Raw genomic sequence first — 25,379 nt, forward strand, 5'->3', positions numbered from 1 at the left:
GTTTTCAAAGGGTTTTAATGATGATTATGATTATGTTGACTATGTTTATGACTTATGCTCTTCCACTATCCTTATGATAATGTTTAAACTTGGTGAATTGCATGCTTTAAAATGAAATGTCCCTTTTAGCATGTTTTTAATGTATTTATGCATGACTATCATACTTGGTACATTTTTGTACTAACATCTATTTTTCCTATATTTTCCCTAAGTGTAGGGTCCGGTTCTCGAGTTGATCATTCTAGTGGCTAAAGCTTGGACTTGTGTATCTTCTTAGCTTGTTGGTGAGTCCTCATGGTTCGAGGATGACATTTTCTCATGTTGTAGTTTTGTTTCTTCTATTTTTCCTTTTTGGACTATGTTGTAAGGGATAGGCCCTATTCCATTCGAATATTGTAATAGATGGCTATGTTGAGACTTATAGTCTAGACTTCCGTTTTTCTTTTATGAAAATTTCAGACTTAAAATGTGTTTTTACTCTTACTGTTCTATTGCTTATGTGATGATATGCTAAGTGGCTTGTATGGAGTCATTCGGGATTCTAGGGGGTATTGTAGCACTCAAGAAACTATTGGGCTAAACTAGAGCTTAACGTGAGGGTTATAGTCGTAAATGTACCTTTCTGTACCTAAAAATATAGGTTTCGTGTTAGAAATTCAAGGTACAAACCCCAAGGACCAACCATGGGTCCTTGAGGAAGACACTTAGAGGCTGCCTGGGTAGTGACCGACGAAGGGCACTCACGCCTCGTGGGTCAGTCCACACCTCGTGGGTCAGGGACATAGGTCAGGCCTAGAAAATAAGTTCCAGAACCTCAACCCACGGTTCACCATCATGCCACGTGGGTCCATCCATGGACCCTGGTCATGGGTTCGTAGGTGAGGCCTGAAACTGCCTTGTGGCAGTTACACTTAGGGGCACTTTGGGGTTTTCCATTTTAAGTTAGTATTAAGTGACATCGTTTTACACTAAATTAGACTAACTATATAATGATTTAAGACCCCCAAATTAAATGATCTTCCTCATAATTCTAAAATCCCAAATCAAAACCAACTTTCCCCCCTAAATTCTCTCTCTAAAACTTCAAGGAAGAAGAATAAGAAAGTGGAGGCTAGGGTTGAAGAAACAAGATTTTATACTCAAATTCGATGGGATTCATAGTCAAGGTATGGTAGTTCTTCATCCATGGATAGACTTCATTCATGGAGTCCTTTCAAAACTCAATTTCAAAAGAGGAAAATTCCCCAAAAGCTAGGGTTTGACTCCAAGTCATGGATTCCTTTAAAAAACGATTCTAAATGATTTAATTACTTTATATTATGATCGAATTGATGATTTATGATGGTTTTATGTTGAAATATCCCAAGAATCCATGAAATCCCCATATTCTCAATTTATGACTTGTGATGTGGGTGAATTGATGAAAGAATGATATCATGAGATTATGCTTGTTATAATTGAGCTATTCAAATTATGTTATCATCCATGTCTAATGTAATAATTCTAGAGGTGTTGATGGAATATGATTTATGGTCTTTGAAGGGCAAAGTATGTGAATTATGCATGATTATAAGGGTTTTGTGTATGCTTAAAGAACACTTTGAGAGTAACGTGAATATGATTGTGACTAGTTGTTGTGTTGTTGGAGGTTGTTCTCATGTACACACTTATGTATGAATATGATATGATGTGAATGGTTTTCTCACAATATGATTATTCTAAGGTTGAAAGGCTATTCTCACCTATTGAATCTATGAGCTCTAGTATGATTTATGTTGGATTGAGTGTCAAGAAATTCTTCTATGAGTATGAACTTAATTCAAGACTTAATATGTAATCTATGGGAATTAATGCTTAGAATCGAGTGGATATGAATATGAGATGAAAGTTTATACGATAGTTGATTCCGGCTTTCCAAATGGTCGTTCCTTCCACCTTAGTTGAGTTTGGGTTCCCAAAGTATGTATCTCATGAGATGGAAACCTTATACCTTAGTTGAGTTCGAATTTCTAGTAGCAATCTCCTTATCCCATAAACTATGTGCCCTCATAGGTATTTAGCTAGTGAATCCACCTAATCCAAGAGTATGGTTTTACCTTAGACAAGTAGGACAATCCATTTTCGGTGTGGGATAGACACCAAATTTCCTGGTAAGCTCACATGGTCTATGTTGGTTAAGGCTTATTTCCCCATTATGATAGTATGAAAAAGAAGATGAGTTATGAACTATAGCTACTCAAGAAGCTTTACTTAGTATGGGTGGGCTAATGGAATCTTATTCATGCATTGCACAAGGATGCTTTGAGGGTATGTATGATATGATGATTTATGAGTTGATTATGCTTATGACTTATGTTTTTCCATTATCTTCAAAATGATGCTTTAACTTAGTAAATTGTATGCATTCAACTAAAATGTCCCTTTTAGTATGTTTTCACGATTTTAGGCATAACTATCATACTCAATGCATTTTTGTACTAACCCATATTTTCCTTCATTCTCCACAAGTGTAGGGTCCGGTGTTTGAGGTGATCTCCATCTAGTTCAAGTTTGGATTCGACTATTCTCCTAGCTTGTGGTGAGTCCTCATGTTTCGAGGACGAGTGTTTCATTTGTACTTCCTTTATTGTATTTCCTTTTCGGATTATGATTGTATGGGTTGTGAGCCTGTTTGATTCCAATAATGTAATAGATGGCTATATAAAGACAAGTCTAGACTTCCGCTTTCCTTTATGAAAATTTTGGACTTGAAATGTATTTTACTCTTTATTGTTATTTGCTTATGTTATGATATGCTAAGTGGCTTACATTGGGCCTTTCGGGGTTCTATATGCCTTGTTATGTCTAGGGGGTACCCTTAGGTTGTGACAGATACCCCTCGATTCTGACAAGATTGCCCCCTTGGACTGTAAGGTTTCTCATCAAACCTTTTGATAGCTTTTGGGAACTCCATCTCAAGTGGGTTCCTAAATCTAACAAGTAATTCTTTTGCAGAAGAGAAGAAGCAGTCAATGCTGGTACATAGACAGTGGCTGGAGACACTTAAAACTGCCTCTCTTTGGAAGCACACTAAGATGGTGGTGTGTCATTTGACGACGATAAAAGGGGGTTTATTCGTGGTATTGGGAAGATTGGAAGGTCAGTGGAACATTTCATAGACAATGTATACTGTGTGAATGATTTGAAGTACAACCTGCTCAGCGTTCCCAAATCTGTGATAAAGGAAATGAAGTAAACTTTGTGGCTGACCAATGCATAGTCACATATTGTGCTTCTAATAAAGTTGTTATGTCTGCCAGAAGGGTTAAAATATGTTTTTTGCTAATCTCAACTCCATAGAAAGGGATAGTCTCACATGTATAGGTGCTCAATCTGACAATGCAAATCTGTGGCACAAAAAACTAGGGCATGTGAGCTCGTCTTTGCTAAACAAACTTGTCGCGGGGGACCTGGTCCATGGATTGCCTAAGCTGAATTTCTGTGACAACAAAGTCTGCAATGCCTGTATGAAAGGAAAACAAATAAGATCTTCTTTCAAACTGAAGAAAAGAGTTAGTACAACCAAGCCACTAGAGCTTCTCCACATGAACTTATGTGGACTTGTAAGAGTTCAGAGCACAAGAGGGAAGAAATATATCTTGGTGATTGTTGATGACTTCTCCAGATTCATCCGGAACATGTTTTTGTGAACTAAGGATGAGACAACAGTAGAACTAATCACCTTTGCAAATGCAATTCAATTGAAGGTAAATTGCAAGTTTGTAAAGATTAGATCAGATCATGGCACAAAATTTTAAAATGCCCAAATTGAAAGTTTTTGTGTTGACCATGGGATTCATCACAACTTTTCTGCCCCAAAAACTCCTTAACAAAATGGGGTGGTAGAAAGAAAGAATAGAACCTTGGTGAAAATTTCCAGAACCATGCTCATTGACTCATGATTTGCAATGAACTTCTGGGCAGAAGCAGTAAATATAGCTTACTATGTTACAAAAAAATGCCTCATCAGGGTAGTGCTCAAGAAAACTCCTCATGAACTATTGAATGGAAGAAAACCAACACTCAGTCATCTAAAAACCTTTGGGTGCAAGTGTTTCGTGTTGAACAATGGGAAGGATGGCCTTGTAATGTTCGATCCAAAGAGTGATGAAAGGGTTTTTGTGGGGTATTTCTCAACCACTAAAGCATACAAAGTCTACAACAAAAGAACTATGTATGTAGAGGAAAGTGTGCATGTGGTTTTTGATGAGTCTGCTGATCTGAGAAATATTGACCTAAGTAAAGATCTTGAATTTGAGGAACTGATACAAATTCAAAGAGATAATATAATTCAAAAATCTGTAGCTGAAAATGATGTGAATAGAGAAATCAGTGCAGAACACACATAAGAACCTGGTCCTTTTAATGCTGCTTAGGAAGGAGTTTATCACATTGAAGGCCCTGAAGGCGGTGAATTAGCTACTGATCAAGATGAGGAGATAACACGAAAGTCTGGATGGAAACATCAATCCTTCCATCCTCTAGACAATCTTGTATCTCCCCTTGAATATGGAATTCAAACTAGATCCAAAATAAAAAATCTAGTTACTTTTTCAGCTTTCATCTCCACTATTGAACCCAGAAACATCATAGAGGCTTTAAATGATATTAACTGGGTGAATTCAATGCAAGAAGAGCTTCATTAGTTCGAAAGAAGCAAAGTATGGCATATGGTCCCCAGACCTCTCAACATAACCAATATTAGGACCAGATGCGTATTCAGAAACAAGTTGGATGAACATGAAACTATAGCTAGAAATAAGTCAAGACTAGTGATACAGGGATACAATCAAGAAGAATGTATTGACTATGATGAGACTTTTGCACATGTACCAAGGATGGAAGCCATCAGAATTCTAATAGATTTTGCTACCCACATGGAATTCAAGTTGTTTCAATTAGATTTTAAGAGTGCCTTCCTGAATGGTTACTTGAAAGAGAAGGTTTATGTAAAACATCCTCGAGGATTTAAAGATGTTGATCTGTCAAACCATGTGCTAAAGTTAGACAAAACTTTGTACGGCCTGAAACAAGCACCAAGAGCTTGGTATGAGAGACTGTCAAAGTTTTTTCTAGGAAATGGGTTCAAAAGAGGAAAGATCGACAACACCCTGTTCTTGAAATCTAGAGGAAAATAGTTTCTGATAATGCAAGTATATGTAGATGACATTATCTTTGGAGCCACTTCAGATCCTCTATACAAAGAGTTTGCAGCCCTAATGAGTAGTGAATTTGAGAAGAGTATGATGGGGGAGCTCACGTTTTTCTTAGGTTTGCGAATCAAACGATCCCCTAAAGGCACATCAATATGTCAAGAGAAATGCATTATAGAATTGCTCAAGAAGTTCAGCATGCAGGAGGACAAAATACTTGATACTTCAATGAACATAGATGTCAAACTTGATAATTATGAATCATGCATTGATGTGAATCAAACCATGTATAGAGGAATCATTGGTTCACTCTTCTATCTTACTGCAAGCAGGCCATACATAGTCTTCACTGTAGGGATGCGTGCGAGGTTTCAAGCAGCTCCGAAAGAATCACACCCACCTAAGAGGATATAGAGATATTTGAAGGGAACACAAGACCTGGTCCTATACTATCCTTCTAGGGATTCCTTTGACTTGATTGGATATGTTAATGTTGATTATACATGTTTTCTTGTTGACAGGAAAAAAACCTTATGCATGGATCATTTTCTGGGTCATTACTGATCTCATAGGGAACTAAGAAGCAAAACTCAGTGGCCCTGTCCACTGCTAAAGCTGAGTATGTGGTTGTTGCTTCATGTTGTGCTCAACTCTTGTGGATCAAGCAAAAACTCGAAGACTTTGGTGTCCTCACAAATACTATTTCACCCATATGTGACAACACAAGTGCAATGAACATGATGAAAAAATCTGTCCAACATAAGAGGACCAAACACTTAGATGTGAGACATCACTTTCTCAGAGACAACATTGACAAAGGAAATGTGGTGGTGACATACTGCAAAAAAGAGGACCAAGTAGCTGACATCTAATTCACCAAGGCACTAAGAAAAGAGCACTTTGTCAAGAATAGACTGAGTCTGGGAGTGCACAAGCTTAGCTAATTTCACAAAAAAATTATATAAAGCCTTCTATTTGATTATGCTGAGGAGGGCAGGTATCTAAACTTATTGTATTGCTTGTTGTTTGTGAATTCACAATGGTACCTTACTGGAGGTACACACTTACGACATGTTTACTAAAGGGAAGGTATAACCATAACAGGCGGGGCTATCTATAGAAAGGGATCTGTTCTCTTAAAGGTTAGTATCACTTGTACTACATAGTTTTCTGTCAATGGTCATTGCCACATGTCATCTCTCCATCTCTTGTGTCAGTTACATACATTTTTTCATTGTTAAAACGAAAGGTCGCTACTGTTCAGGGACCCGATACCAAGTTTAAATACGACCCTCTATCTGATTTCTATCAAATCAAATCTTCAAACTATTTTTGGAAATTTCTCCATGCTTCTTAAACTGTTCATCCTCCTTCTCTCTCATCAAAATGTCAAACCCTTCTTCTCCCTCAAATCTCCTCCTTCCCAAGAAGTTGAAAATCCTAGTTCATTCAATTTCTCAACGCTTCCATCTGAGGGCTCTCCATCTACTCCAATGTGTGGGGTTGGTGAAGCTGGTGAATCTATCACACCTCACAGTGAAGAATTAAAGTCTATTGCACTTAACCCTGTCGAAAATTTGCCTTGATCTCCAACACTCATTATATCAGAGAAGTATTCTCAAAATTCTGAAGCGCAATCGGTTTTCAACTAGGACATGTATCATCTACTATGTCTGAAAGGTTATTTAAAGGATATCTACCAGAGGGTAAAGGAATGGAGTCCAACATATTGGCTGCTGCAGAGGAACTGGTGGCAGTACAAAGTCTTGCATGTCTTAGAAGAGACAGTCATGCCACTCTCCTAGAAGAAAAGTGCCAGTCATCGGAATAGGTCCCACATAGTGTTTATCCCATGGTTGACCAAACCCATGAAACCATGGAAGCTAACAGTGAAGAAGAAGAAAAAGAAGAAGAAGTTCCTCTTGTTTGGTCTAGATGAGGGGTTCGAAGAGCAAATGTTTCAAATATGTGTGCATCAGATCTTGGAGAAACTGAAGTTGTTCCTACGGCCAAGATTAAAGAAGAACCCACTGAATCAGAGAAGACATGAGATATGTCATAAGAGGTATTACCCAAAAACTGCTTGGAGATGCTCTGAAGGCAAATTATGCACAAACTATAGAAATCGAAGGCAAATAAGACTTCTCAATGTGCCTACCGTCAATCCCATTCTATTGCCTCAAGAAATAGGTTCGAGTGAAACAAAATGTGAGGATATTATTTGAGCTGTGCTGAAACGAGAAAATAGGTGGATGAATAACGAATTAAGAAAGTCCTAAATGGAAGGATGTTCGATTCTGACATACTCCCTGAACCTGGTAAGAGGACCCTCTTTGATTCGGTCTCTTTGCAAAGTTAGGAACATATGTTTGAATGTCCTGTACTATATCTGCATGAACCAGAAGTGTGTGAGTTCTACTACAAAATTGAACTCCTTGATGATAGAGGGATAAGGACTACTGTGCCCGAAGTGACTATTTCCCTAAGAGAAGAAAGTCTAGGGATTATACTGGGTGTTCCGATCCATCTCAAGGGATCAGATTCGTTGAAGGGTGCAAACCGTCTATCAATTTTGTTCAAAGGGCTACCAAGCATGGGGACATGAAAATTGCTGGGCTTCCTAAGAAGTTTCTCCAAGGGGAGTACCAGTTATTCTTTGAGTGTGTAAACAAGGTGGCTGTGCCCCGAAGTGAAAAGAGGAGTGTCTTCTGCATCAATTTTCCTGGAATTATGCTCGAACACATGCACATAGTTATGACCTGGAAGAATGCCAAGCATGGCATACCCCATAGATATCTGTTGAACCATGTGTTTGTACACTTTGGAGTGCCTCTTGGCAGGGGAGTACCTGGAACAATCAAACAAATGTTTCTGCAACCACACTCTTGTAATGTGAGTGTGTTGATGGTAAAGTCAAAGCCAAGTCTCATGTCTCTAAACTCCTCGTGAAACAAGAAGCTCTCAAGCACGAATTAGATGATTTCACGACTACCTTGAGTGGAAAGGATGTGGAAATTGCTCGACTTAAGGCCCAACTTCAACAAGCTGTCTCTCGAGGACTTGGTACCAATGCAAATAATAAGGAAGAAGTTGAAAAGTTGAGGGCTGAAAATGTGCGGCTGCTTGAGTCAAATGCCTCACTCAATGAGGAAATCAAGTCTCTCAACAAGCAACTCATTCATGCACGTGTTGATGCTAATTCTCGCCTGACTGTGGTGTTGTAGTCCTTTTCTCCTCATCCCCCTCCGTCCTAAAAATGTCTGTTGTCTAAGTTTTAAATTTTTCCTATGTCTCTTGTTGCTTCTCCTCTCTTTTTCTAGTGGCAAATGTACTGTTTTTCACTGGACTTTATGGCCAGTATTGTTATCTAATAACATTATCTCATTTCCCCCTATTTGGTATGCTTTTGTCTTCTCTATTTATGCCTACATGCTCATATTCTGTGTGGCACATGGCCCTGAATTCCTAATGGTTTTTCATGCAGCTTGTATATGTTTATTGTCACTCATTTTCAATGATGTCAAAATGGGGAATTTGATTATAAATTGGTGTGTTGAAATTAGAGTATGTTGACAGGGGAAATGAACTTGGTGATAGGGTAACTACTGATAATTTTGAATAAATATAAACCCATGCTAGAGCATACGTTGAGCCAGCTTTGCCAGATCGGACCGCGTTCGTCTTAGAGTACCAGTCAAGCTCATTGAGGCAGTTTGTTTGTCATCATCAAAAAGGGGAAAATGATAGGTTTTCAGATGTTTTGATGATTCTCACAAATGCAGGGTGTTCTCGTCTAGGGCAATATGTTGTACAGTTGGAAAGTTGTCCTATCAGTGGTTGGTGAAGTCGTTAGCGTACTTAACCAATAGGAACAGACAGGGTTGTTTGTCCAATGGTCAATAGCTCTTTTTGGTTGATATAGTCAAAATGACAAACAACAAAAAAAATCATTCATTCAAAGAGAGAAAATTAAGCTTCAAACAAAACAACAAAGGACCTGATCGAATAATTACTTTCTGAACCTGTTGTTGCTTTTGTGTGTTTGTATTTGTACTTATCTTGTAAGATTCGTTTCAATCTTGAAAGAAATGTTTCAAAACTTTGTGTGAATCATGTAAGAGCATAGTTAGGAGTAACTTTGTGTCTTATGGTTAAAAGTCTATATTGATTATCAATAGTTAATATAGTGGACAATGAAAGCATTGCTTTGGCTCATTTAAGTAATAGTGATATTATTTAGGTTGAGATTAGGAGGTTAATCTCATGGTTGTAAGTTGATAACTGTGTTTCACTTTTACTTGGTGATTAGTGAAAACAATTGAAAATCATGGCGATAGGTCGTGATTTTACTCCTTTGAGCAAGGAGGTTTCCACGTAAAATCTTGTGTCTTCATTTACTTCCAGTTATTTACTTTTAGCACTCAAACTAAATTAAGGACCTGGTCCTGTGATTATTAGTGGACACATACATTTCATCAAGTTTGAGTTATGAAATTTGCACTCCACTTATAGTACATACAAAAAAATGAGGAATTCAATACCATGAGAATTTGATTGTCAACATCAATTTATTGCAAGACGGTTGCATAATAAGAGTTCAGTATTATGAAAATTCAACATAAAGCTCACTATAGAATGATGATGAAATTGTAGGTGAGAAAAGGAAAATAAAGTAGATTGTGGAATGCATATTGAAATGAGATTTTGAATTTGATGAACCACCTTGTGAGCATTACTGAGAGCAAATGATACTCAACACGTAGATATAAAGTGGCACACAGACTATTTGTTGGGGGAAACAACACATACATGTAATAGGTCGTCATGATAGTTTAAACGTGTAATTGACTTTTCAAGACAAGTTCAAGGGTGAATTTATGTCTTTCCCTTTGTTAGAAGAAGAATGTGTTTGATGTTACATGAAAGACAAATATGTTTATTTGGTGATTTGTCTTAGTGTTTAAGTCATTGTGGTGACATAGTTATCTAGTACATGTATTGGTGAGAAATAATAGGAACTCGAGAATTTAGTGGAGATGCATAAGTTGATCTCGACGCTACAATTATATATTAAAAAAAACTCTCTAATGCACATTGGAAAAAGTGAATTAATTAGTTTTTCTATAACCTCCATCAATCATTAGGTTCAATTCACTCACAAATTCTAAAAATATATGAACTAATGATGAGGACGAATTATGATTTCATGGGTTGATTTTGCCGCCTCTAAATACATTAGACTTAATGAAAATTTTAAAAAAATGCTTAATTATTGATTTCCCTTTAATGCCTTCAGACGTTATATTTGACACCTTTTTATAAGCATGCGTTATTTAGTTTTTATAATTATGTAATTATCTTGAATATTAATCATTTTCTTATTTTTTGATTTTTTTTGGAAGGGACGAACGAAAAATATATAAATACAAAATACAATATTTGTCGATAAAGAATGAGTTAATTTTATTTGTAAAATAAATAATTATTGTAATGGAATTTAGATACTTCATTGTTGAAAACATATTTTATTCAAACATCTTAAGATATTGTCTAATACATTTATTTTACTAAAAAGGTACAATATCTTATAGATAGAAAGGGGATTCACAGAGATGAAACCTATTGTTTTAACCCAAAAAAAAAAAACAATTGTTGATAAAATATTTTAATTTTCTAAAAAAATTATACTATATCAAAAGCATGAAAAATACCACGAAGTACAAATATATATGTTAAATTGATTGAAGTACAACGAGGCATCAAATGACACATATGTGTGGTAATTAATATTTTTTTTCTTTTCTTTATTGAGGTAGTTGAATAGGATCATTTCAATATTCATTATTCTAAAAAACTCACACTTTTTTTTTTCAATTTTAATTAATCACTCAAATATATCATTCAATAAAATTTATATTATTTTCTTAAATTATATATCTATTGAAATAAGATATACGTGCAAACTTTAAAACTAGTATCGAAAACAAACTTGTGTGGGTCGTTGTACCCATGGGGTAATTTACCATAATCTCAATAATTTAACTTTGTCTTAAGACATTTGTTGTGGTTAAAGTTTCATTTGCTATGAGTTCTACTCTCTGTGCTGTCTTAATTTTTTTGATTGATTTGGTCTAGGCTACATCTATTACTTATACTTAAATGTTTGATTTTCAACTTATTTTATTAATAAGGATGCCACTAGGCACTAGCTATTGCTATTCATTTCACATTTGATCTATTTCCAACTTATAAACATGGCATTATCAATATTTCGTGGTATATTTGAAAATTACAATTTAAAGTACTATAAATTATAATAATAAATAATTTAAAATATTATTTTTTATTGACTCTCAAAATTCTGTCAATACCATGAAAATTGAGACAAGATGAGTAATATACGCCATTTGAAATTACACAAGAAGTATCATAAACTACAATAATAAACATTTAAAAAAAAATTGATTGACTCTCAAAATTTTATCAATGTTGTGTAAATTGAGACAAGAAAAATAATATGTAATATTTGAAAATTATGTAACAACTCTCATAAATCACAACAATTATGAATTAACAATTTGAGGTTTAAAAACTATATAAATTTTTTGATGAACTCTCCAAATTCCATATGTATTACATAAATTGAAATAAAGAAAATAACATATATATATATATATATATATATATTGAACCCCCGTGTTATGCATGAGATCTTATATATCTAGACTCTAGTATAGGAAAGTCATTGTATTTATCTACCACACCAACCTTATTATAAGTAAGTAAATAAATAAATAAGGAAAAATATGATTGAATCCAAATTTTTGAACGTCTTTGCTAATTCTACTTATTTTGGCAAATCAGAACCCTAACTCCATTTCTCTCCAGGCCGCCACTTCATATTTATCAGCGTACGAGCTCAAAACCAAACGGTACGAATCAGCTTTTGTTTTGTTTAAATTCTCACTGCTTTTTGTGATTATTACATTGTTGCTGCGATCTTTGAGTTTTTGTGAGCGTGAGTTCTTTGGCTGCGATCTTTGAGTTTTTGTGAGCGTGAGTTCTTTGGCTGTTTAGGGTCATGTTGAGTCTGCTTTAGATTTGAAAAATGAATTATCTAAAGTTTAATGTGAGCATGAGTTCTTTGACTGCTTATGGTGATGTTGAGTCTGCTTTAGATTTGAAAAATGAACAATCTAAAGTTTAACCTTTAGAATATCTCGTTAAGCAGAACAATGACGGACAAACATTGTCCGATTGAAGAGGAGAGTAGTGTAAAGGAAGGTGAAGGTGTAGATGATTCAGTGGAAAAAGAAAAAGGCTACTATTCTGATGACTATATTGTGACCTATGCTGGCGGTCGCAAAATGAGCCGCAAACATCGGAAAGAGTATATGAGGCAGATAAACGAGAGCGAGGTAAGTTCCTGACATTGTTGCATTGGTTTTTCTAGTTTTATTTTGATTTTCCCCTTTTTGCAATTAGGGTTTTGATATCACTCTGGATTTGGAATTGAATGCTCAACTTGGAGGTCCAGTTGTTCCACTACGGGGTGACTTTTACAAACCGTTATGTACTGAGCTGTCCCATATGGCCATCCACAAATTCAATAAGGAGAATGTACGTAACCTTAAATCCCTCATTCTTTTTGGTTATTACAACTAATTGTGTACTGATACTTGGTTGTCTTAATTCATTTAAGGCTCTAAATTATGAATTTGTGGAAATTGTGAATATGACCGCACAATTGGGAGGGGGGGTTTGGTATTATATCACATTTAATGCCAAGGATGCTGATGCTGCTAAAGATTCTGCCGATGCTATAAAGACCTTTCAAGCATTGGGGTGGCAGGGAGTAAGTGGAGACCTAGAAGTGAGTTTTTGCAGGTTTAAGAAATCATCCAGCCATGCAGGTATACTTTTTAATATGCCTTCTAGCTTGTTACTTGTATTGCTTATTTGTGCAGCTTGCTTATGCTTTATTGTTTCATTTATTTTATGAACAAAAGAGTAATACACTTTTGGCCCATTCATACCCTTTGCTCTTGTGCTATCTCCTACATTGCTTAATTCCACCATGTGACACACTTTTGGCCCATTCATACCCTTGTTGTTTCAAATTGTCTTGTAATTCTACTTTACATCAATGAAGCTTTAACTTAAAATGGTTGGACTTCATGTTCCCAAGTCTTCAAGAAAATGGTTCAATTTACTCTTCAACTTTTGCATATGGCTTAAAGCTATTCCTGGATTTTTAGGGTCATGTTGAGTCTGCTTTAGATTTGAAAAATGAATTATCTAAAGTTTAATAATGTGAGCATGAGTTCTTTGACTGTTTATGGTCATGTTGAGTCTGCTTTAGATTTGAAAAATGAATCATCTAAAGTTTAACCTTTAGAATATCTCGTTAAGCAGCACAATGACGGACAACCATATTCACTGGAAGAAGAAGAAGAAGATATTGTGACCTTTGCTGGCGGTCGCAAAATGAGCTGCAAACATCGGAAAGAGTATATCACGAGAGCGATGCAAGTTCCTGACATTGTTGCATTGGTTTCTCTACTTTTATTTTGATTTTCCCCCTTTTTGAAATTAGGGTTTTGATATCACTCTGGATTTGGAATTGAATGCTGCTCTTGGAGGTCCAGTTGTTCCACTACGGGGTGACTATCATAAACCAACATGTATTGAGCTGTCCCGCATGGCCATCGACAAATTCAATAACGAGAATGTAAGTAACCCTCATTCTTTTTGGTTATTAGAACTAATTGGATGTGTACTGCAATTTGATACTTGGTTGTCTACATTTAAGGCTCAAAATTATGAATTTGTGGAAATTTTGAATATGAACGGACAAAAAGGAGGGGGAATTTGGTATTATATCACATTTAATGCCAAGGATGCTGTAAAGACCTTTCAAGCATTGGGGTGGGAAGGAATAAGACCAGAACTAGATGTGAGTTTTTGCAGGCTTAAGAAATGATCACAGCCATGAAGGTATGCCTTTTAATATGCCTTCTAGTTTGTTACTTGCATTGGTTATATGTGCAGCTTGCTTATGCTAATAGGTATCTGTGTGTGTATATATATATATATGTAGCTTATTACTGCTTTAGATGTTTTTTTTACATTTTTTCAAACATATACATAGTACCAGAGATATCTTAGTAGAATGATTCTTGCCAAAATTTTCCTTACTGACCTAAATATACGTCTTCCTAATAGCAAGTTTACTTAGAAGTCTAAGTATGTCACTCTTAATTCTATAATATATTACCTCTTGCTAAATTTTGAGCATAGAGATGATTTTGTGGGAACTATCAATAAGGTTATGTATATGATTTCCTTATATTGGAAGCTCCATTATTCTAGCGACGAAAAGAATTTCAATGGTATCCAACATTTGCTCTTGTGCTATCTTAAATTACTTAATTCCACCATGTGACACACTTTTGGCCCATTCATACCCTTGTTGTTTCAAATTGTCTTCTAATTCTACTTTACATCAATGGAGTCTTAACTTAAAATGGGTGGACTTCATGTTCCCAAGTCTTCAAGAAAATGGTTCAATTTACTCTTCACCTTTTGCATATGGCTTAAAGCTATCCCTGGATTGGACCTTTGTTAGGAATCAAGGAAAAAACAGGACTTTTTATAATAGCTGGGGAAACATTAGACAAGTCTACTAAGAAAAAATTGCTCAATATTAGATATTATATGCTTAAAATATTTTATTGATAATAGAGATGTGGGTTGTTATAAAGTCAACTTTCAAGTGTTCCAATAAGCAATTGATGAAGGATTTGCTTGATGTCTTTGACTAGAGTTTGTAGCTGGACCCAAAGGTTGGGGAATGGAGGTAGGACTTGTCGACAATTTGGGTTAATTTTGATACACATGTGTTCGAGCTCTTGTTGGTTACAAATAACTAGATTTAGACTATTCTAGATGTGGCTTTTGATGAATTTAATTCTTCGGATCTTATCGGAACACACACAACATTTCAAAGTTCTTTTGTCTAGTCCACAATTTTACAATAACTTAGCCATTTTTTGCTCTAGTGGCTTGCGATTCTTGGAAGTTCAGGTCCATGTGCATACGAGTTTTTAGTCTAGTTGATCATCATTTCTTTAATTGTTACCACTCTTTTAGTTGTCTATTATCTTACCATGAACAATTAGATCCATTTTGGAAAATTCTTTAGGACAAGAGTTTTCTCACATCAAATAATTTTAAAACATAAAAGAATTCTACTCCCTTGTGATTGCAAACTTGTTTTTCACGAAAGCAAGGTCTGCATCATATAAACAAGTGATGATGAGAAAATTGATGCTTTACATTTGTTTTTGGCCAACCTTACTTTGGTTTTCTGTGTTATAATTATTTGTTTTTTAAATATTTGGCAGGTGATACGAAATCTCCTAATTCTGATGTTGGTACGCAGTGAACTTGCCATCTCTTAAAACTCCTCTATTATTGTTGGTTATTGTTAAAACCGGTGTTATTTACTTGTGTTATTACTAAGACAAAGGAAAAACCTGTTGTGGTGTGGTGTTTTAATCTCGTACTTATTATGAGAATGTAATGACGTTATTTGTGTTACTGCTAAACACTGGAAATAGTGTTGTGATGTGTTATATTTGATGATGAATGTCTTATTTCGGAGCGTAACGTACTGTTGAGAAAACCTTTTGTTGATAAAATACTTTTATTTTTCCGAAAAAATTATACAATATCAAAATCATGAAAAATACCATGTAGTACAAATATGTTAAATTGATTGAAGTACAACAAGGCATCAAATGACACACGTGTGGTAATTAAGATATTTTGTAGTTAAATAGAATCATTTCAATATCCATCAATCTAAAAAAACCCACTTTATTTTTTCAATTTTAATTAATCTCTCAAATATATCATTCAATAATATTTATATTATTTTTTAAAATTATATATTTATTGAGATAAGATATACACTACAACAAAAATAATTTTTAACGGCAATAAATATAGATAGTAATAGAGAATGCTAAAGTCTTTACTGTCATTAGTTAAGTGTCATTAGAGTCAATGTTGTTAAATATTTTAGGGACACATACAAAGAGTGCTAATTGATGCTAAAAATACATATTTAATGGCAATTAAGATATTACCGTTAATTAATTGTCAGTAATAATTATTTTTGATGTAGTGATACGTGCAAACTTTAAAACTAATATCGAAAACAAACTTGTGTGGGTCGTTGTACCCATGGGGTAATTTACCATAATCTCAATGATTTAACTTTGTCTTAAGACATTTGTTGTGGTTAAAGTTTCATTTGTTATGAAGTTCTACTCTCTGTGCAGTCTTAATTTTTTTTTATTGATTTGGTGTAGGCTACATCTATTACTTTATACTTAAAATATTTGGTTTTCAAGTAATCTATTTAAAAAAGAAATATGACTTTTAAAAAAAATTCATGTCAGCAAATTGTATCCATATTTTTCACGTTGCTAAAGAATAGAATTTTATTAACTAATACGTAATTTATTTTTTAATCACAATTAAAATGTAAATTTGCAGTTTTTAAATACTTTCGAAATATGCAGTTTTAAATACTTTTGAAATGCTTTTTAATAATAATAAAAAACAATAAAACTCCACAATTAAAAGAAATCGAATTTGCACACGTTGGCTTCTTTTTCAAAAATAATATAAGCAACAAATAAATAAAATTTTAAGAGCCTTTAAATTTTAAATCACAAAAAAAAAACTGTCAATAATTTTAAAAGACAAACTGTCAATTCAAAAGTATTGGAACTTCCACCCGCTTTGTATTCATATAGTAATATTTTTCGTTCTTTTCCACAATCTCTGTATCATTTTGCATTTATTGATTTTCTTGAAAAACTTTTAGGGCTTCAATTTACAAAAAGAAATAATAAAAAAATTATAGATGAAAGAAGATCTTTTAAGTTTTACAAAAATAAGAAGAAGAATGCAAATCATATATTTGTTCTCGGTTTCATATTTGTGTAGTTACGAAATGAATTTGAAATGCATTTTCAATTGATTCATCTTTTTGTTTTCTTTTTGGATTCGTATTATTTTTATCTATATTATAAAATTAGAATTATGATTCTGTAGGGTTGAAATACTTTTAGGACTTTATCACATATTGAAGAATTCTCCACCAGGTAAAACTCAAAATTTGGGTCTTTATTTTCTTTTCTATTATATATATTTTTATTTTTATTTTTATTATAAATAAAATCTAAATTATGAGATTTGCTACAAGAATTCTTATGAAAAATGTTTCTCCATTTAAACTTAAATAATGTTGTCATCAATTTAAGTGCATTGAGAAGGTATAGAGTTCATCGATTAACCTTAAAAGTTTTTATTTAGTACTTTTTTTTTTATTTACCCTCCCTAGGAGTTCCCACCCCTTTTGCACCCTTGGTGACTCAAACTCACAACCTTCGGGTTGAAAATGAGGGGTGCTTACCATCCGAACAACTCCCTCTCGTCATTTTTTATTTAGTACTAAATTAAATAATCTGATGCTTTTTTTATTTAATCATTGTTTCTTCTAAAGATGTGGAAGTCATAAAACGAGAAGAAACATATACATGTTTAATTTTGTCATTATTATATTATTATTAACCCACCGTTACAAAAAATTCATTATATTCTCGAATTTTCAGTTTCAGTTAATTAAATTTAAAATAGAAAATAAATTTTAAAAATTATCAATTTACAAAAAGGTGCAAAAAAATAATTTTAAAAAATAGAAGAAACTATCAATTGACATAATCAAAAGCTGTCAATTTACAAGATTATTAAAGTTTGTTTCTAAAATTTTAATTTTAATTCTAATAATTTATAGGACAATATTAAAAGAATTTTGAAATGAAAGAAAAATTAATATTGAATATTTCAAAAATATCATATTTCATAAAACCTAATAATGCTATTTAATGAAACGTCAATGTAATAATAATTAATTTAAACTAAAACATAAAATATAACTTTGATTAGTTTAATCAAAATTAAAATATTAAGTAAATATTTAGGTTAAAACATAATGTATATACTTATATTAATTTTTGAAAAATAAAAAGCATAAAATAAAAAGACAAAGAAAGAAAAAGGAAAAAAATATCTAAATAAAACTGCGCACATCCCTTGCCCCATATCCCCACTAACTCATATGCACAATTTTAATATTTATAAAAGGAAAAATTACTTAGATGAGTGTCTTTTAATAAATGATTACTGATTTTAGCAATACTATGTTAAATCTGTAATATATATTAAAAGTGAATTAAGTATGTAATATATATGTATTATAACTGTTTTCAAAAATATATTATGCTAGTTTGGTAAGAAGTTGACACATTGTATTATAAAGTATTAAAATGTGTGATAAATATATTATCCATCAATAAAACTTGTATTATATGTGAATAATAAATTGTTCTTTGTAATATGTATTATAAATGTATTAAAAGTGATCAAGTGAAAAAAAAATGTTATTGCTATAAATGATAAATATTTTTTTATCATAGTATATTTATGTTAGTTTCCCTTTATAAAATACGCGTTTTAAAAGATCCTATATTTTTTAAACTGTATTTCTACAAAAATTGCTAATTTCTTGAACTTAAGTCAAGACTTAATATGTAATCTATGAGAATTAATACTTAAGTCAAGAAATTTTGCTAAGCTCTAGCTTGAAGGTACTTAGTACCTCCGCATATATTCTGTTTATTTAGAATCGTCAAGGATATTATTTTGCCCAAGAAAAAGAAATTATTTTGTCAAAGATATGAACAGAATTGCAATATCTACGACTTTGCTTATTAGTTTTTGAATATGAAGTCAACTATTAAAGTTTCAATTTTTATGTTTCATTGATCATAAGTACTCATAGTAATTTGTTTGTGTTGTCAAATCCTTGTTCTTTTATTTATTCTTCTTCTCATCCGATAAATTTGATTCTTCTTGAAAGTTAACACTTCGAAGCATACTTTATGCTACTGCTCACATGTTTTTTTTTTACAAAAAATAGGCATCATGTGAAAGGCAAAATAAATTAAAGTTTTAGCGCCCCTTTCTAATTTAGATTGAGTTCCGTTTGTAACTCGGACTTAAAAAACAAGTGTCTTACGGAAATTCTAAGATATATGTCTGATATGATACCATGTTGAAAGTGTGATCATCTTATCTAAAAACTTAAGTTATTACTTATTACTTATTAGAGAGCACACTTTTATTAATTAATTATATTCTCAATAATATCATATAAATAAATAGTGTATAATGTGTATATATGATGTATAACTATATAACATATGTATATATATCTATATACACTATCATACAATATTTATACATAGCAACAATTCATCTTCCTCTCAAGCTAAATTTTTTAAAGATCCCGACCAATTCAAATTTCCTTTAAACAGTCCCAAATTTTAGATATGAGCTCCTCTCGATGTTTCGATTCTTTTGATATATAGTTCACTCAAAACGATTCATGTTTGCGGCAGTTCAAATTTTAAATTTGAGCTTCGATTCGCTTCAATGACGGATTTAGATGGACATCCAACTCAAATCTCTTCTAAACAGTCTCAAAACTAAGAAATGAACTCCTTTCGATGTTTCAATTCTTTTTTTATATATTATTTACTTGAAACAATTTGTATTTGCGGTAAGTCAAATTTTAAAATTTGAACTTTCCAGTACATCCAAGAGAAGCAGCAACAAGTTCAAGATTACTCGAGAGACCAAAGAAGATTTGAGTAGACATAGACATGATTAGTTAATGACCCGAATGGAAATTCTCGATAATTAGCTAATAATTGGGTTATTTTGGGGGAGAACTTTGATTGAATGATCATTCTGTTTAATTATCCAAAAAAAAAAAAGAGTTTGGTAAGCAAACTCAACTCAACAACATATAATATAGCCATGACATGCTAACTCATACAATAACATCATCTACACATCGCCACATATACCAAATTGTATAAATATATATATCAACTTTACATCTTTATATGAGCGTAAAGAGTTTCATGTACCTAAAATCTCTTATCCAACTACTTCTTTTGACTACTCCTAGCCATTTTCAAATATTCATCTATCAATTTTTCACTTTTTTTAAGCCTTCTAGTATCATCTCAAATATTTTTTTTTGCAATGACATTGACAATACTACAGAGAAGGACAATTTTTTCTAATTTCAAATAGTATTGGGGTAAAATTGTCCATGAATCAACCATTAGTGAAAGGGTTAACAATAAGGTGGATCTTTAGCTTGGAAAGAAGGTGAAGTTTTGTACACTTAATTGAGATTTAAATCTAATTTATTTAGATTTAACATATTAATTACATTAATTTTTTCAAAAAATTGGTAAATATTGTTTAAGTCAACTTTAGCATTTGTTAGTGTAAGAAAAATGAAATCACGGAAAATGCATTTGACATTCGAAAATAGTCCCTCTTTCTCAATGCCATAAATAGAGACAAATTAAAAAAAATACCCCTTAGCCTCATTTTAATTATTGTTTTAGCTTTTTACTCCCCTAATTTTTTTTATATATAAAATATTGTTACTGAGTTATTCTTGACAAATTTTTGCTCTTAAATAGGATGCATAAAATAATTGTTAGCTTAGTCTTACCGTTTTTAAAGTACTAACAATTATTTTGGCATAATTTTTTCTTGAGCTAAAACAATAATTAAAATGAAATTGCCAAAGAGTATTAAAGGAACACTTATCATAAGAAAATAATTTTATAGTCCTTCACTAAAATACATACATTGGTCGATGAAACAACAAGCACAAATAATCGAAAATTGAAAGAAAAATTATTTAGCAGAGTATACACAACGGTTCCACACTCCCAAAAATCAAATAACAAAAGCTCGATTCTTTAGAGTTGAGAATACCAACACAAACTCAAAGATAATTAACAAATCCAAACACCAGAAAATTATTTATAATCTTATACGAAGAAAATTATATAAGTAGAAAAAACAACGAGCTTGTATAGTTGATCTTGTAGGTTGATCCGCTCTATTGCTCTTTCCTTGTGCCTATTTTGCTTTAGGAGTTGATTCACATGTACAACTTTTGTAACTTCGTGTTATTTGGTAGAAGGGTCTTGTTGACAGGGGGAAGAAATGAAGAAATTGTAGGCACTGTATGTATAGTTTGTTATCATCAAAAAGGGAGAAAATGTTAATTGTAATTTTGATAAATTGAAAACTTTGGGACCTTGTAAAGGGACCTGATCCCGATCTGATCCCGGGCGCAAATATACACACAACTGCTAGGCTGAAAAAAGTACAATTGGTTGGTGCACAGTCTCCAACTGTGGCAGAAGTGGCAGAAACCTCAGCCAATGGCATTGCCTCGAAGGTTGTGACTATTCTTCATAAAGATTATGTCAAAAAGTCATAACTCTAGTTTTTGCAACTTGAAAACTCTCAAGAACACTTACAAAGGCTAACAAAAGTGAAGAATCATCCTCAAGAACAACAGGGACCTAATAGAGCTGCAAGCTTGGTTGTCTTAGGATTATTTCTTCTGCACGTACATTGTAAATATGTTCCTAAATCTATAAAGGATTCATATATTGTTGTTTGTTGAAAAGTCCAAATCGATTAGAAGTAACCGATTTGGTGGGCAGCATTGCATTGTTGCTTAGTCAAATTCTAAGTCATTTAGTGTTGGGTGGTTTAGTGGGCAACCGGTGTGTTGCTTAGTTGAAATCCTAAGTTGTCTAGTGGTGATAATTTAGTGGGCAGTGTGACACCTGCTTAGACTCTTCAAGTAATAGAGTTATTACTTGGTTGTGAGATTAATAACTTCTTCTCACTTTGGTTGTAACTGTTGTTCGCTTTTGCTTAAGGAAGATTAGTGAAAACAGTTGAAAATCCTGTGTGACAGGTCGTGGTTTTACTCCCTTGAGCAATGAGGTTTCCACGTAAACTGCTTATGTTGTGTTTTTGCTATTCTTCATTCTGAGATATCATTCTTGTTGAGTCAAGGGACCTGGTCCGTTGACTGATAGTGGACGCATCTATTCTATCAACCACCCTTCAGGATGACCTAGTGGTTTGGGCTAGGAACTTCCATGTTGGAGGTCTCAAGTTCGAAACCCCTTACCAGCGAAAGCAAGGGTTTCCCTTCTGGGTCGAGCTCGTCGCCTGGTGCGGGTTATCTCTCCTATGTGGTTTGCGAATTATTGCATAGCGGAGATTTTATCTTGTTCGCATCCAAAAGATAGCGGCTACCGTTTCCCTTGTCGTAAAATAAAAATAAAAATGGCATTGTAAATACTACAGGGAAGGACAGATTTTTCTAATTTCAAATAGTATCGGGGCAAAATTGTCCATGAATCAACCAATAGTGAAAGGGTTAACAATAGGGTGGATCTTTAACTTGGAAAGAAGGTGAAGTTTTGTACTCTTAATTGAGATTTGAATCTAATTCATTTAGATTTAACATATTAATTACATTAATTTTTTTCAAAAAGTTGGTAAATATTGTTTAATTTAACTTTAGCATTTGTTTTAGTGTAAGAAAAATGAAATCACGGAAAATGCATTTGACATTCTAAAATAATCTCTCTTTCTCAATGCCATAAATAGAGACAAATTAAAAAAATACTCCCTTAGCCTCATTTTAATTATCGTTTTAGCTTTTTACTCCCATAAAAAAATAAGAAATATAAAATATAGTTTACTAAGTTATCCTTGACAAATTTTTGCTCTTAAATAGGGTGCATACTAATTCAATGTTGAGAGTATAGTTAGAAATAATTGTTTTAAAGTACTAACAATTATTTTGGTACAATTTTTTCTTGAGCTAAATCGATAATTAAAATGAAACTGCCAAAGAGTATTAAGGGAACACTTGTAGCCCTTCACTAAAATACATACATTGGTCGATGAAACAACAAAGCACAAATAACAGAAAATTGAAAGAAAAATTCTTTAGCAAAGTATACACAACGGCTCCACACTCCCAAGAATCAAATAACAAAAGCTCGATTCTTTCGAGTTGAGAATACCAACACAAACTCAAAGATAATTACCAAATCCAAACACCAGAAAAATATATATAATCTTATACGAAGAAAATTATGTAATTAGAAAAAACAACGAGCTTGTATAGTTGATCTTGTAGGTTGATCCGCTCTATTGCTCTTTCCTTGTGCCTATTTTGCTTTAGGAGTTGATTCACATGTACAACCTTTGTAACTTCGTGTTATTTAGAAGGCTGCAATTTCTTAACTGATGCGTAACGCGTTATATATATAATTATCTTTTCCAGCTTCGACTTTTCGATAATTGATCTCTAACACCACCCACAACCCATGTCTCCTTTGCTATATCTGCTGAAAAATTGTGAAAATCATTTCCATATCTCATCACTACTAAGTTTTCGTTTTTCTTCTTGTTTTCCATTTCTTCCATTGTCGATTTCGCTTTCTTTTCTTCTTCATTGTCCTCCTCCTCATCCTCGTCCTCTTCTTCTTTTTGTACTTGTTGTGTTTCTTGAAGCCAGCTTTTCGGGGGAGCAGAACGACAACGCATGAGTAAAAGTGCATTAGGTGGTGGCACACAAATAGGAACATTATCATCATCATCATTATTATAATCGCGCTCTGTTTTAGTGAGCTCTGTTTTCTGATTTTCATCTTGTAAAACCATGAACCATTTGGAGAATACAGTTTTTGAAGATTCTTCTTCTTCATCATCATCATTGTCTTCACGATCATTTAAATCTCTACCTATTTGATTCATTCCTCTTCGTTCTAATTCATCTCCAGCATCCTCCTCCTCCTCGTCATCAGAAGTAATGTCATGAGTTGTTGTTGGAAATGAACCGAAGCATCGAAACTCAAACCTTATGTTACGAAGACATGTTAAGAATTGCATTACATCTTTCTTGATCCCAATTGCTTCCATCCAATTAGCACCTTTCTTCTTTTGAGCCTTTCTGTTGTGTAGCTTCTCTATTTCTTCCATCACTGACTGCCAATTCTTGCATGAGCTCCCCTGTTTTGGCCTTTCCTTGATTTGCCCTGTAAACAGAAACAGAGTAAAAATTCAATCTTTTTTCTTCAAAACATAAAATTTGTACTCTATGTTGTTCAACCTCTTCAAAAATATTATCGCAGCCATGAATTTGTAATTAGTGCAACTTTCGAAGAGTTCAAACAACATATAATATAATAGTTGTTATCTCAGAAAGTTACATTTCTTCTTGATTTAATTTTCATATAACACAGAAACTGACTTTTCGAGATAATAACTATTAGCAGAGTGGATATAATACCTGCACAAGTGACTTTTGGTGAAGTGGGCTCTGAGATTATCTCTGAATTCTTGGATTTAGCCCAAAGAGGAGGACTAGATTGGGCTGGTGCTCCACCAATTCTGGTGCTAATTTTCTTGAGATCATGATTGTGGTGGCGTTTGCTTGAATCTGAATGTCTTGCTGGGCTACATATTGGTTTAGGCATAAGGGTTAAATGTGCTCTAGATGGAAAACATACTAAAAGATCTGCTGAAGGAGGTCCTTTTCCTCTTCTAGCACCTTTCATTATCTTCTTTCTTTCTATTCTTTTTGAAAATGTTTAAGTTATTTGAGATCTTGGGGTTTGAAGAAGTGTTGGAATGATGATCTTGGGGACCTTTTTTTTTCCTTTCTGAATCTTGTGCTTAGAAGAATGAGTTTTTAAAAGAGGACAAGGAAGGGGGAAGAAAAAGCGCTTTCTTTTATGCCTGTTAAATTTATGTGATATAGTTTGATTTAACACGTATTATAAAAAAAAAGAAAAGGTTAAGGGTGAAATGACTATTCCAAAGTTAAATTGTTACTAAAGCTGACTATAGAGAAAGGTGAGTTATATAAATTAGAAAAGATGAAGTATTAATTCTTTTTTCCCACTTAGTGTCCGATTAAATCTGAATTCATGCCAGAAGATCCTATATTGAAGGTAAAACACTTTCTAACAAAAATAACTATGTACACAAAGGACTTAAACTCGAGATATCTTGATTAAGGGGAGTATTACTTTTTGTTGATGTGCTTCTCTCTAATTATCCACCTTTTTGCTCTCTCTCTCTCTCTGTCAAATGGGGTCACAAGTGTGACCTTCCTTTCTTTGTTAGCTAGTT

At 33.3% G+C, this 25,379-nt stretch overlaps 1 protein-coding gene across 1 annotated transcript; it reads right to left on the minus strand.

Annotated features, from left to right (window-relative positions):
* Window positions 1-23,283: 23,283 nt before the first annotated feature.
* LOC125814150 (uncharacterized) lies at window positions 23,284-24,997 on the minus strand. Its single transcript, XM_049493607.1, has 2 exons — window positions 24,535-24,997; window positions 23,284-24,280 (listed from the first exon to the last, which is right to left on the minus strand). Exons 1-2 carry the CDS (start codon window positions 24,800-24,802, stop codon window positions 23,514-23,516), a joined length of 1,035 nt encoding a protein of 344 aa, XP_049349564.1. The 5' UTR covers window positions 24,803-24,997; the 3' UTR covers window positions 23,284-23,513.
* Window positions 24,998-25,379: the final 382 nt, after the last annotated feature.

The sequence above is a fragment of the Solanum verrucosum genome, unplaced genomic scaffold (genome assembly GCF_900185275.1).
Source record: "Solanum verrucosum unplaced genomic scaffold, falcon-dt-bn FXZP01000230.1, whole genome shotgun sequence".
In the NCBI taxonomy this organism is placed as follows: domain Eukaryota; kingdom Viridiplantae; phylum Streptophyta; class Magnoliopsida; order Solanales; family Solanaceae; genus Solanum; species Solanum verrucosum.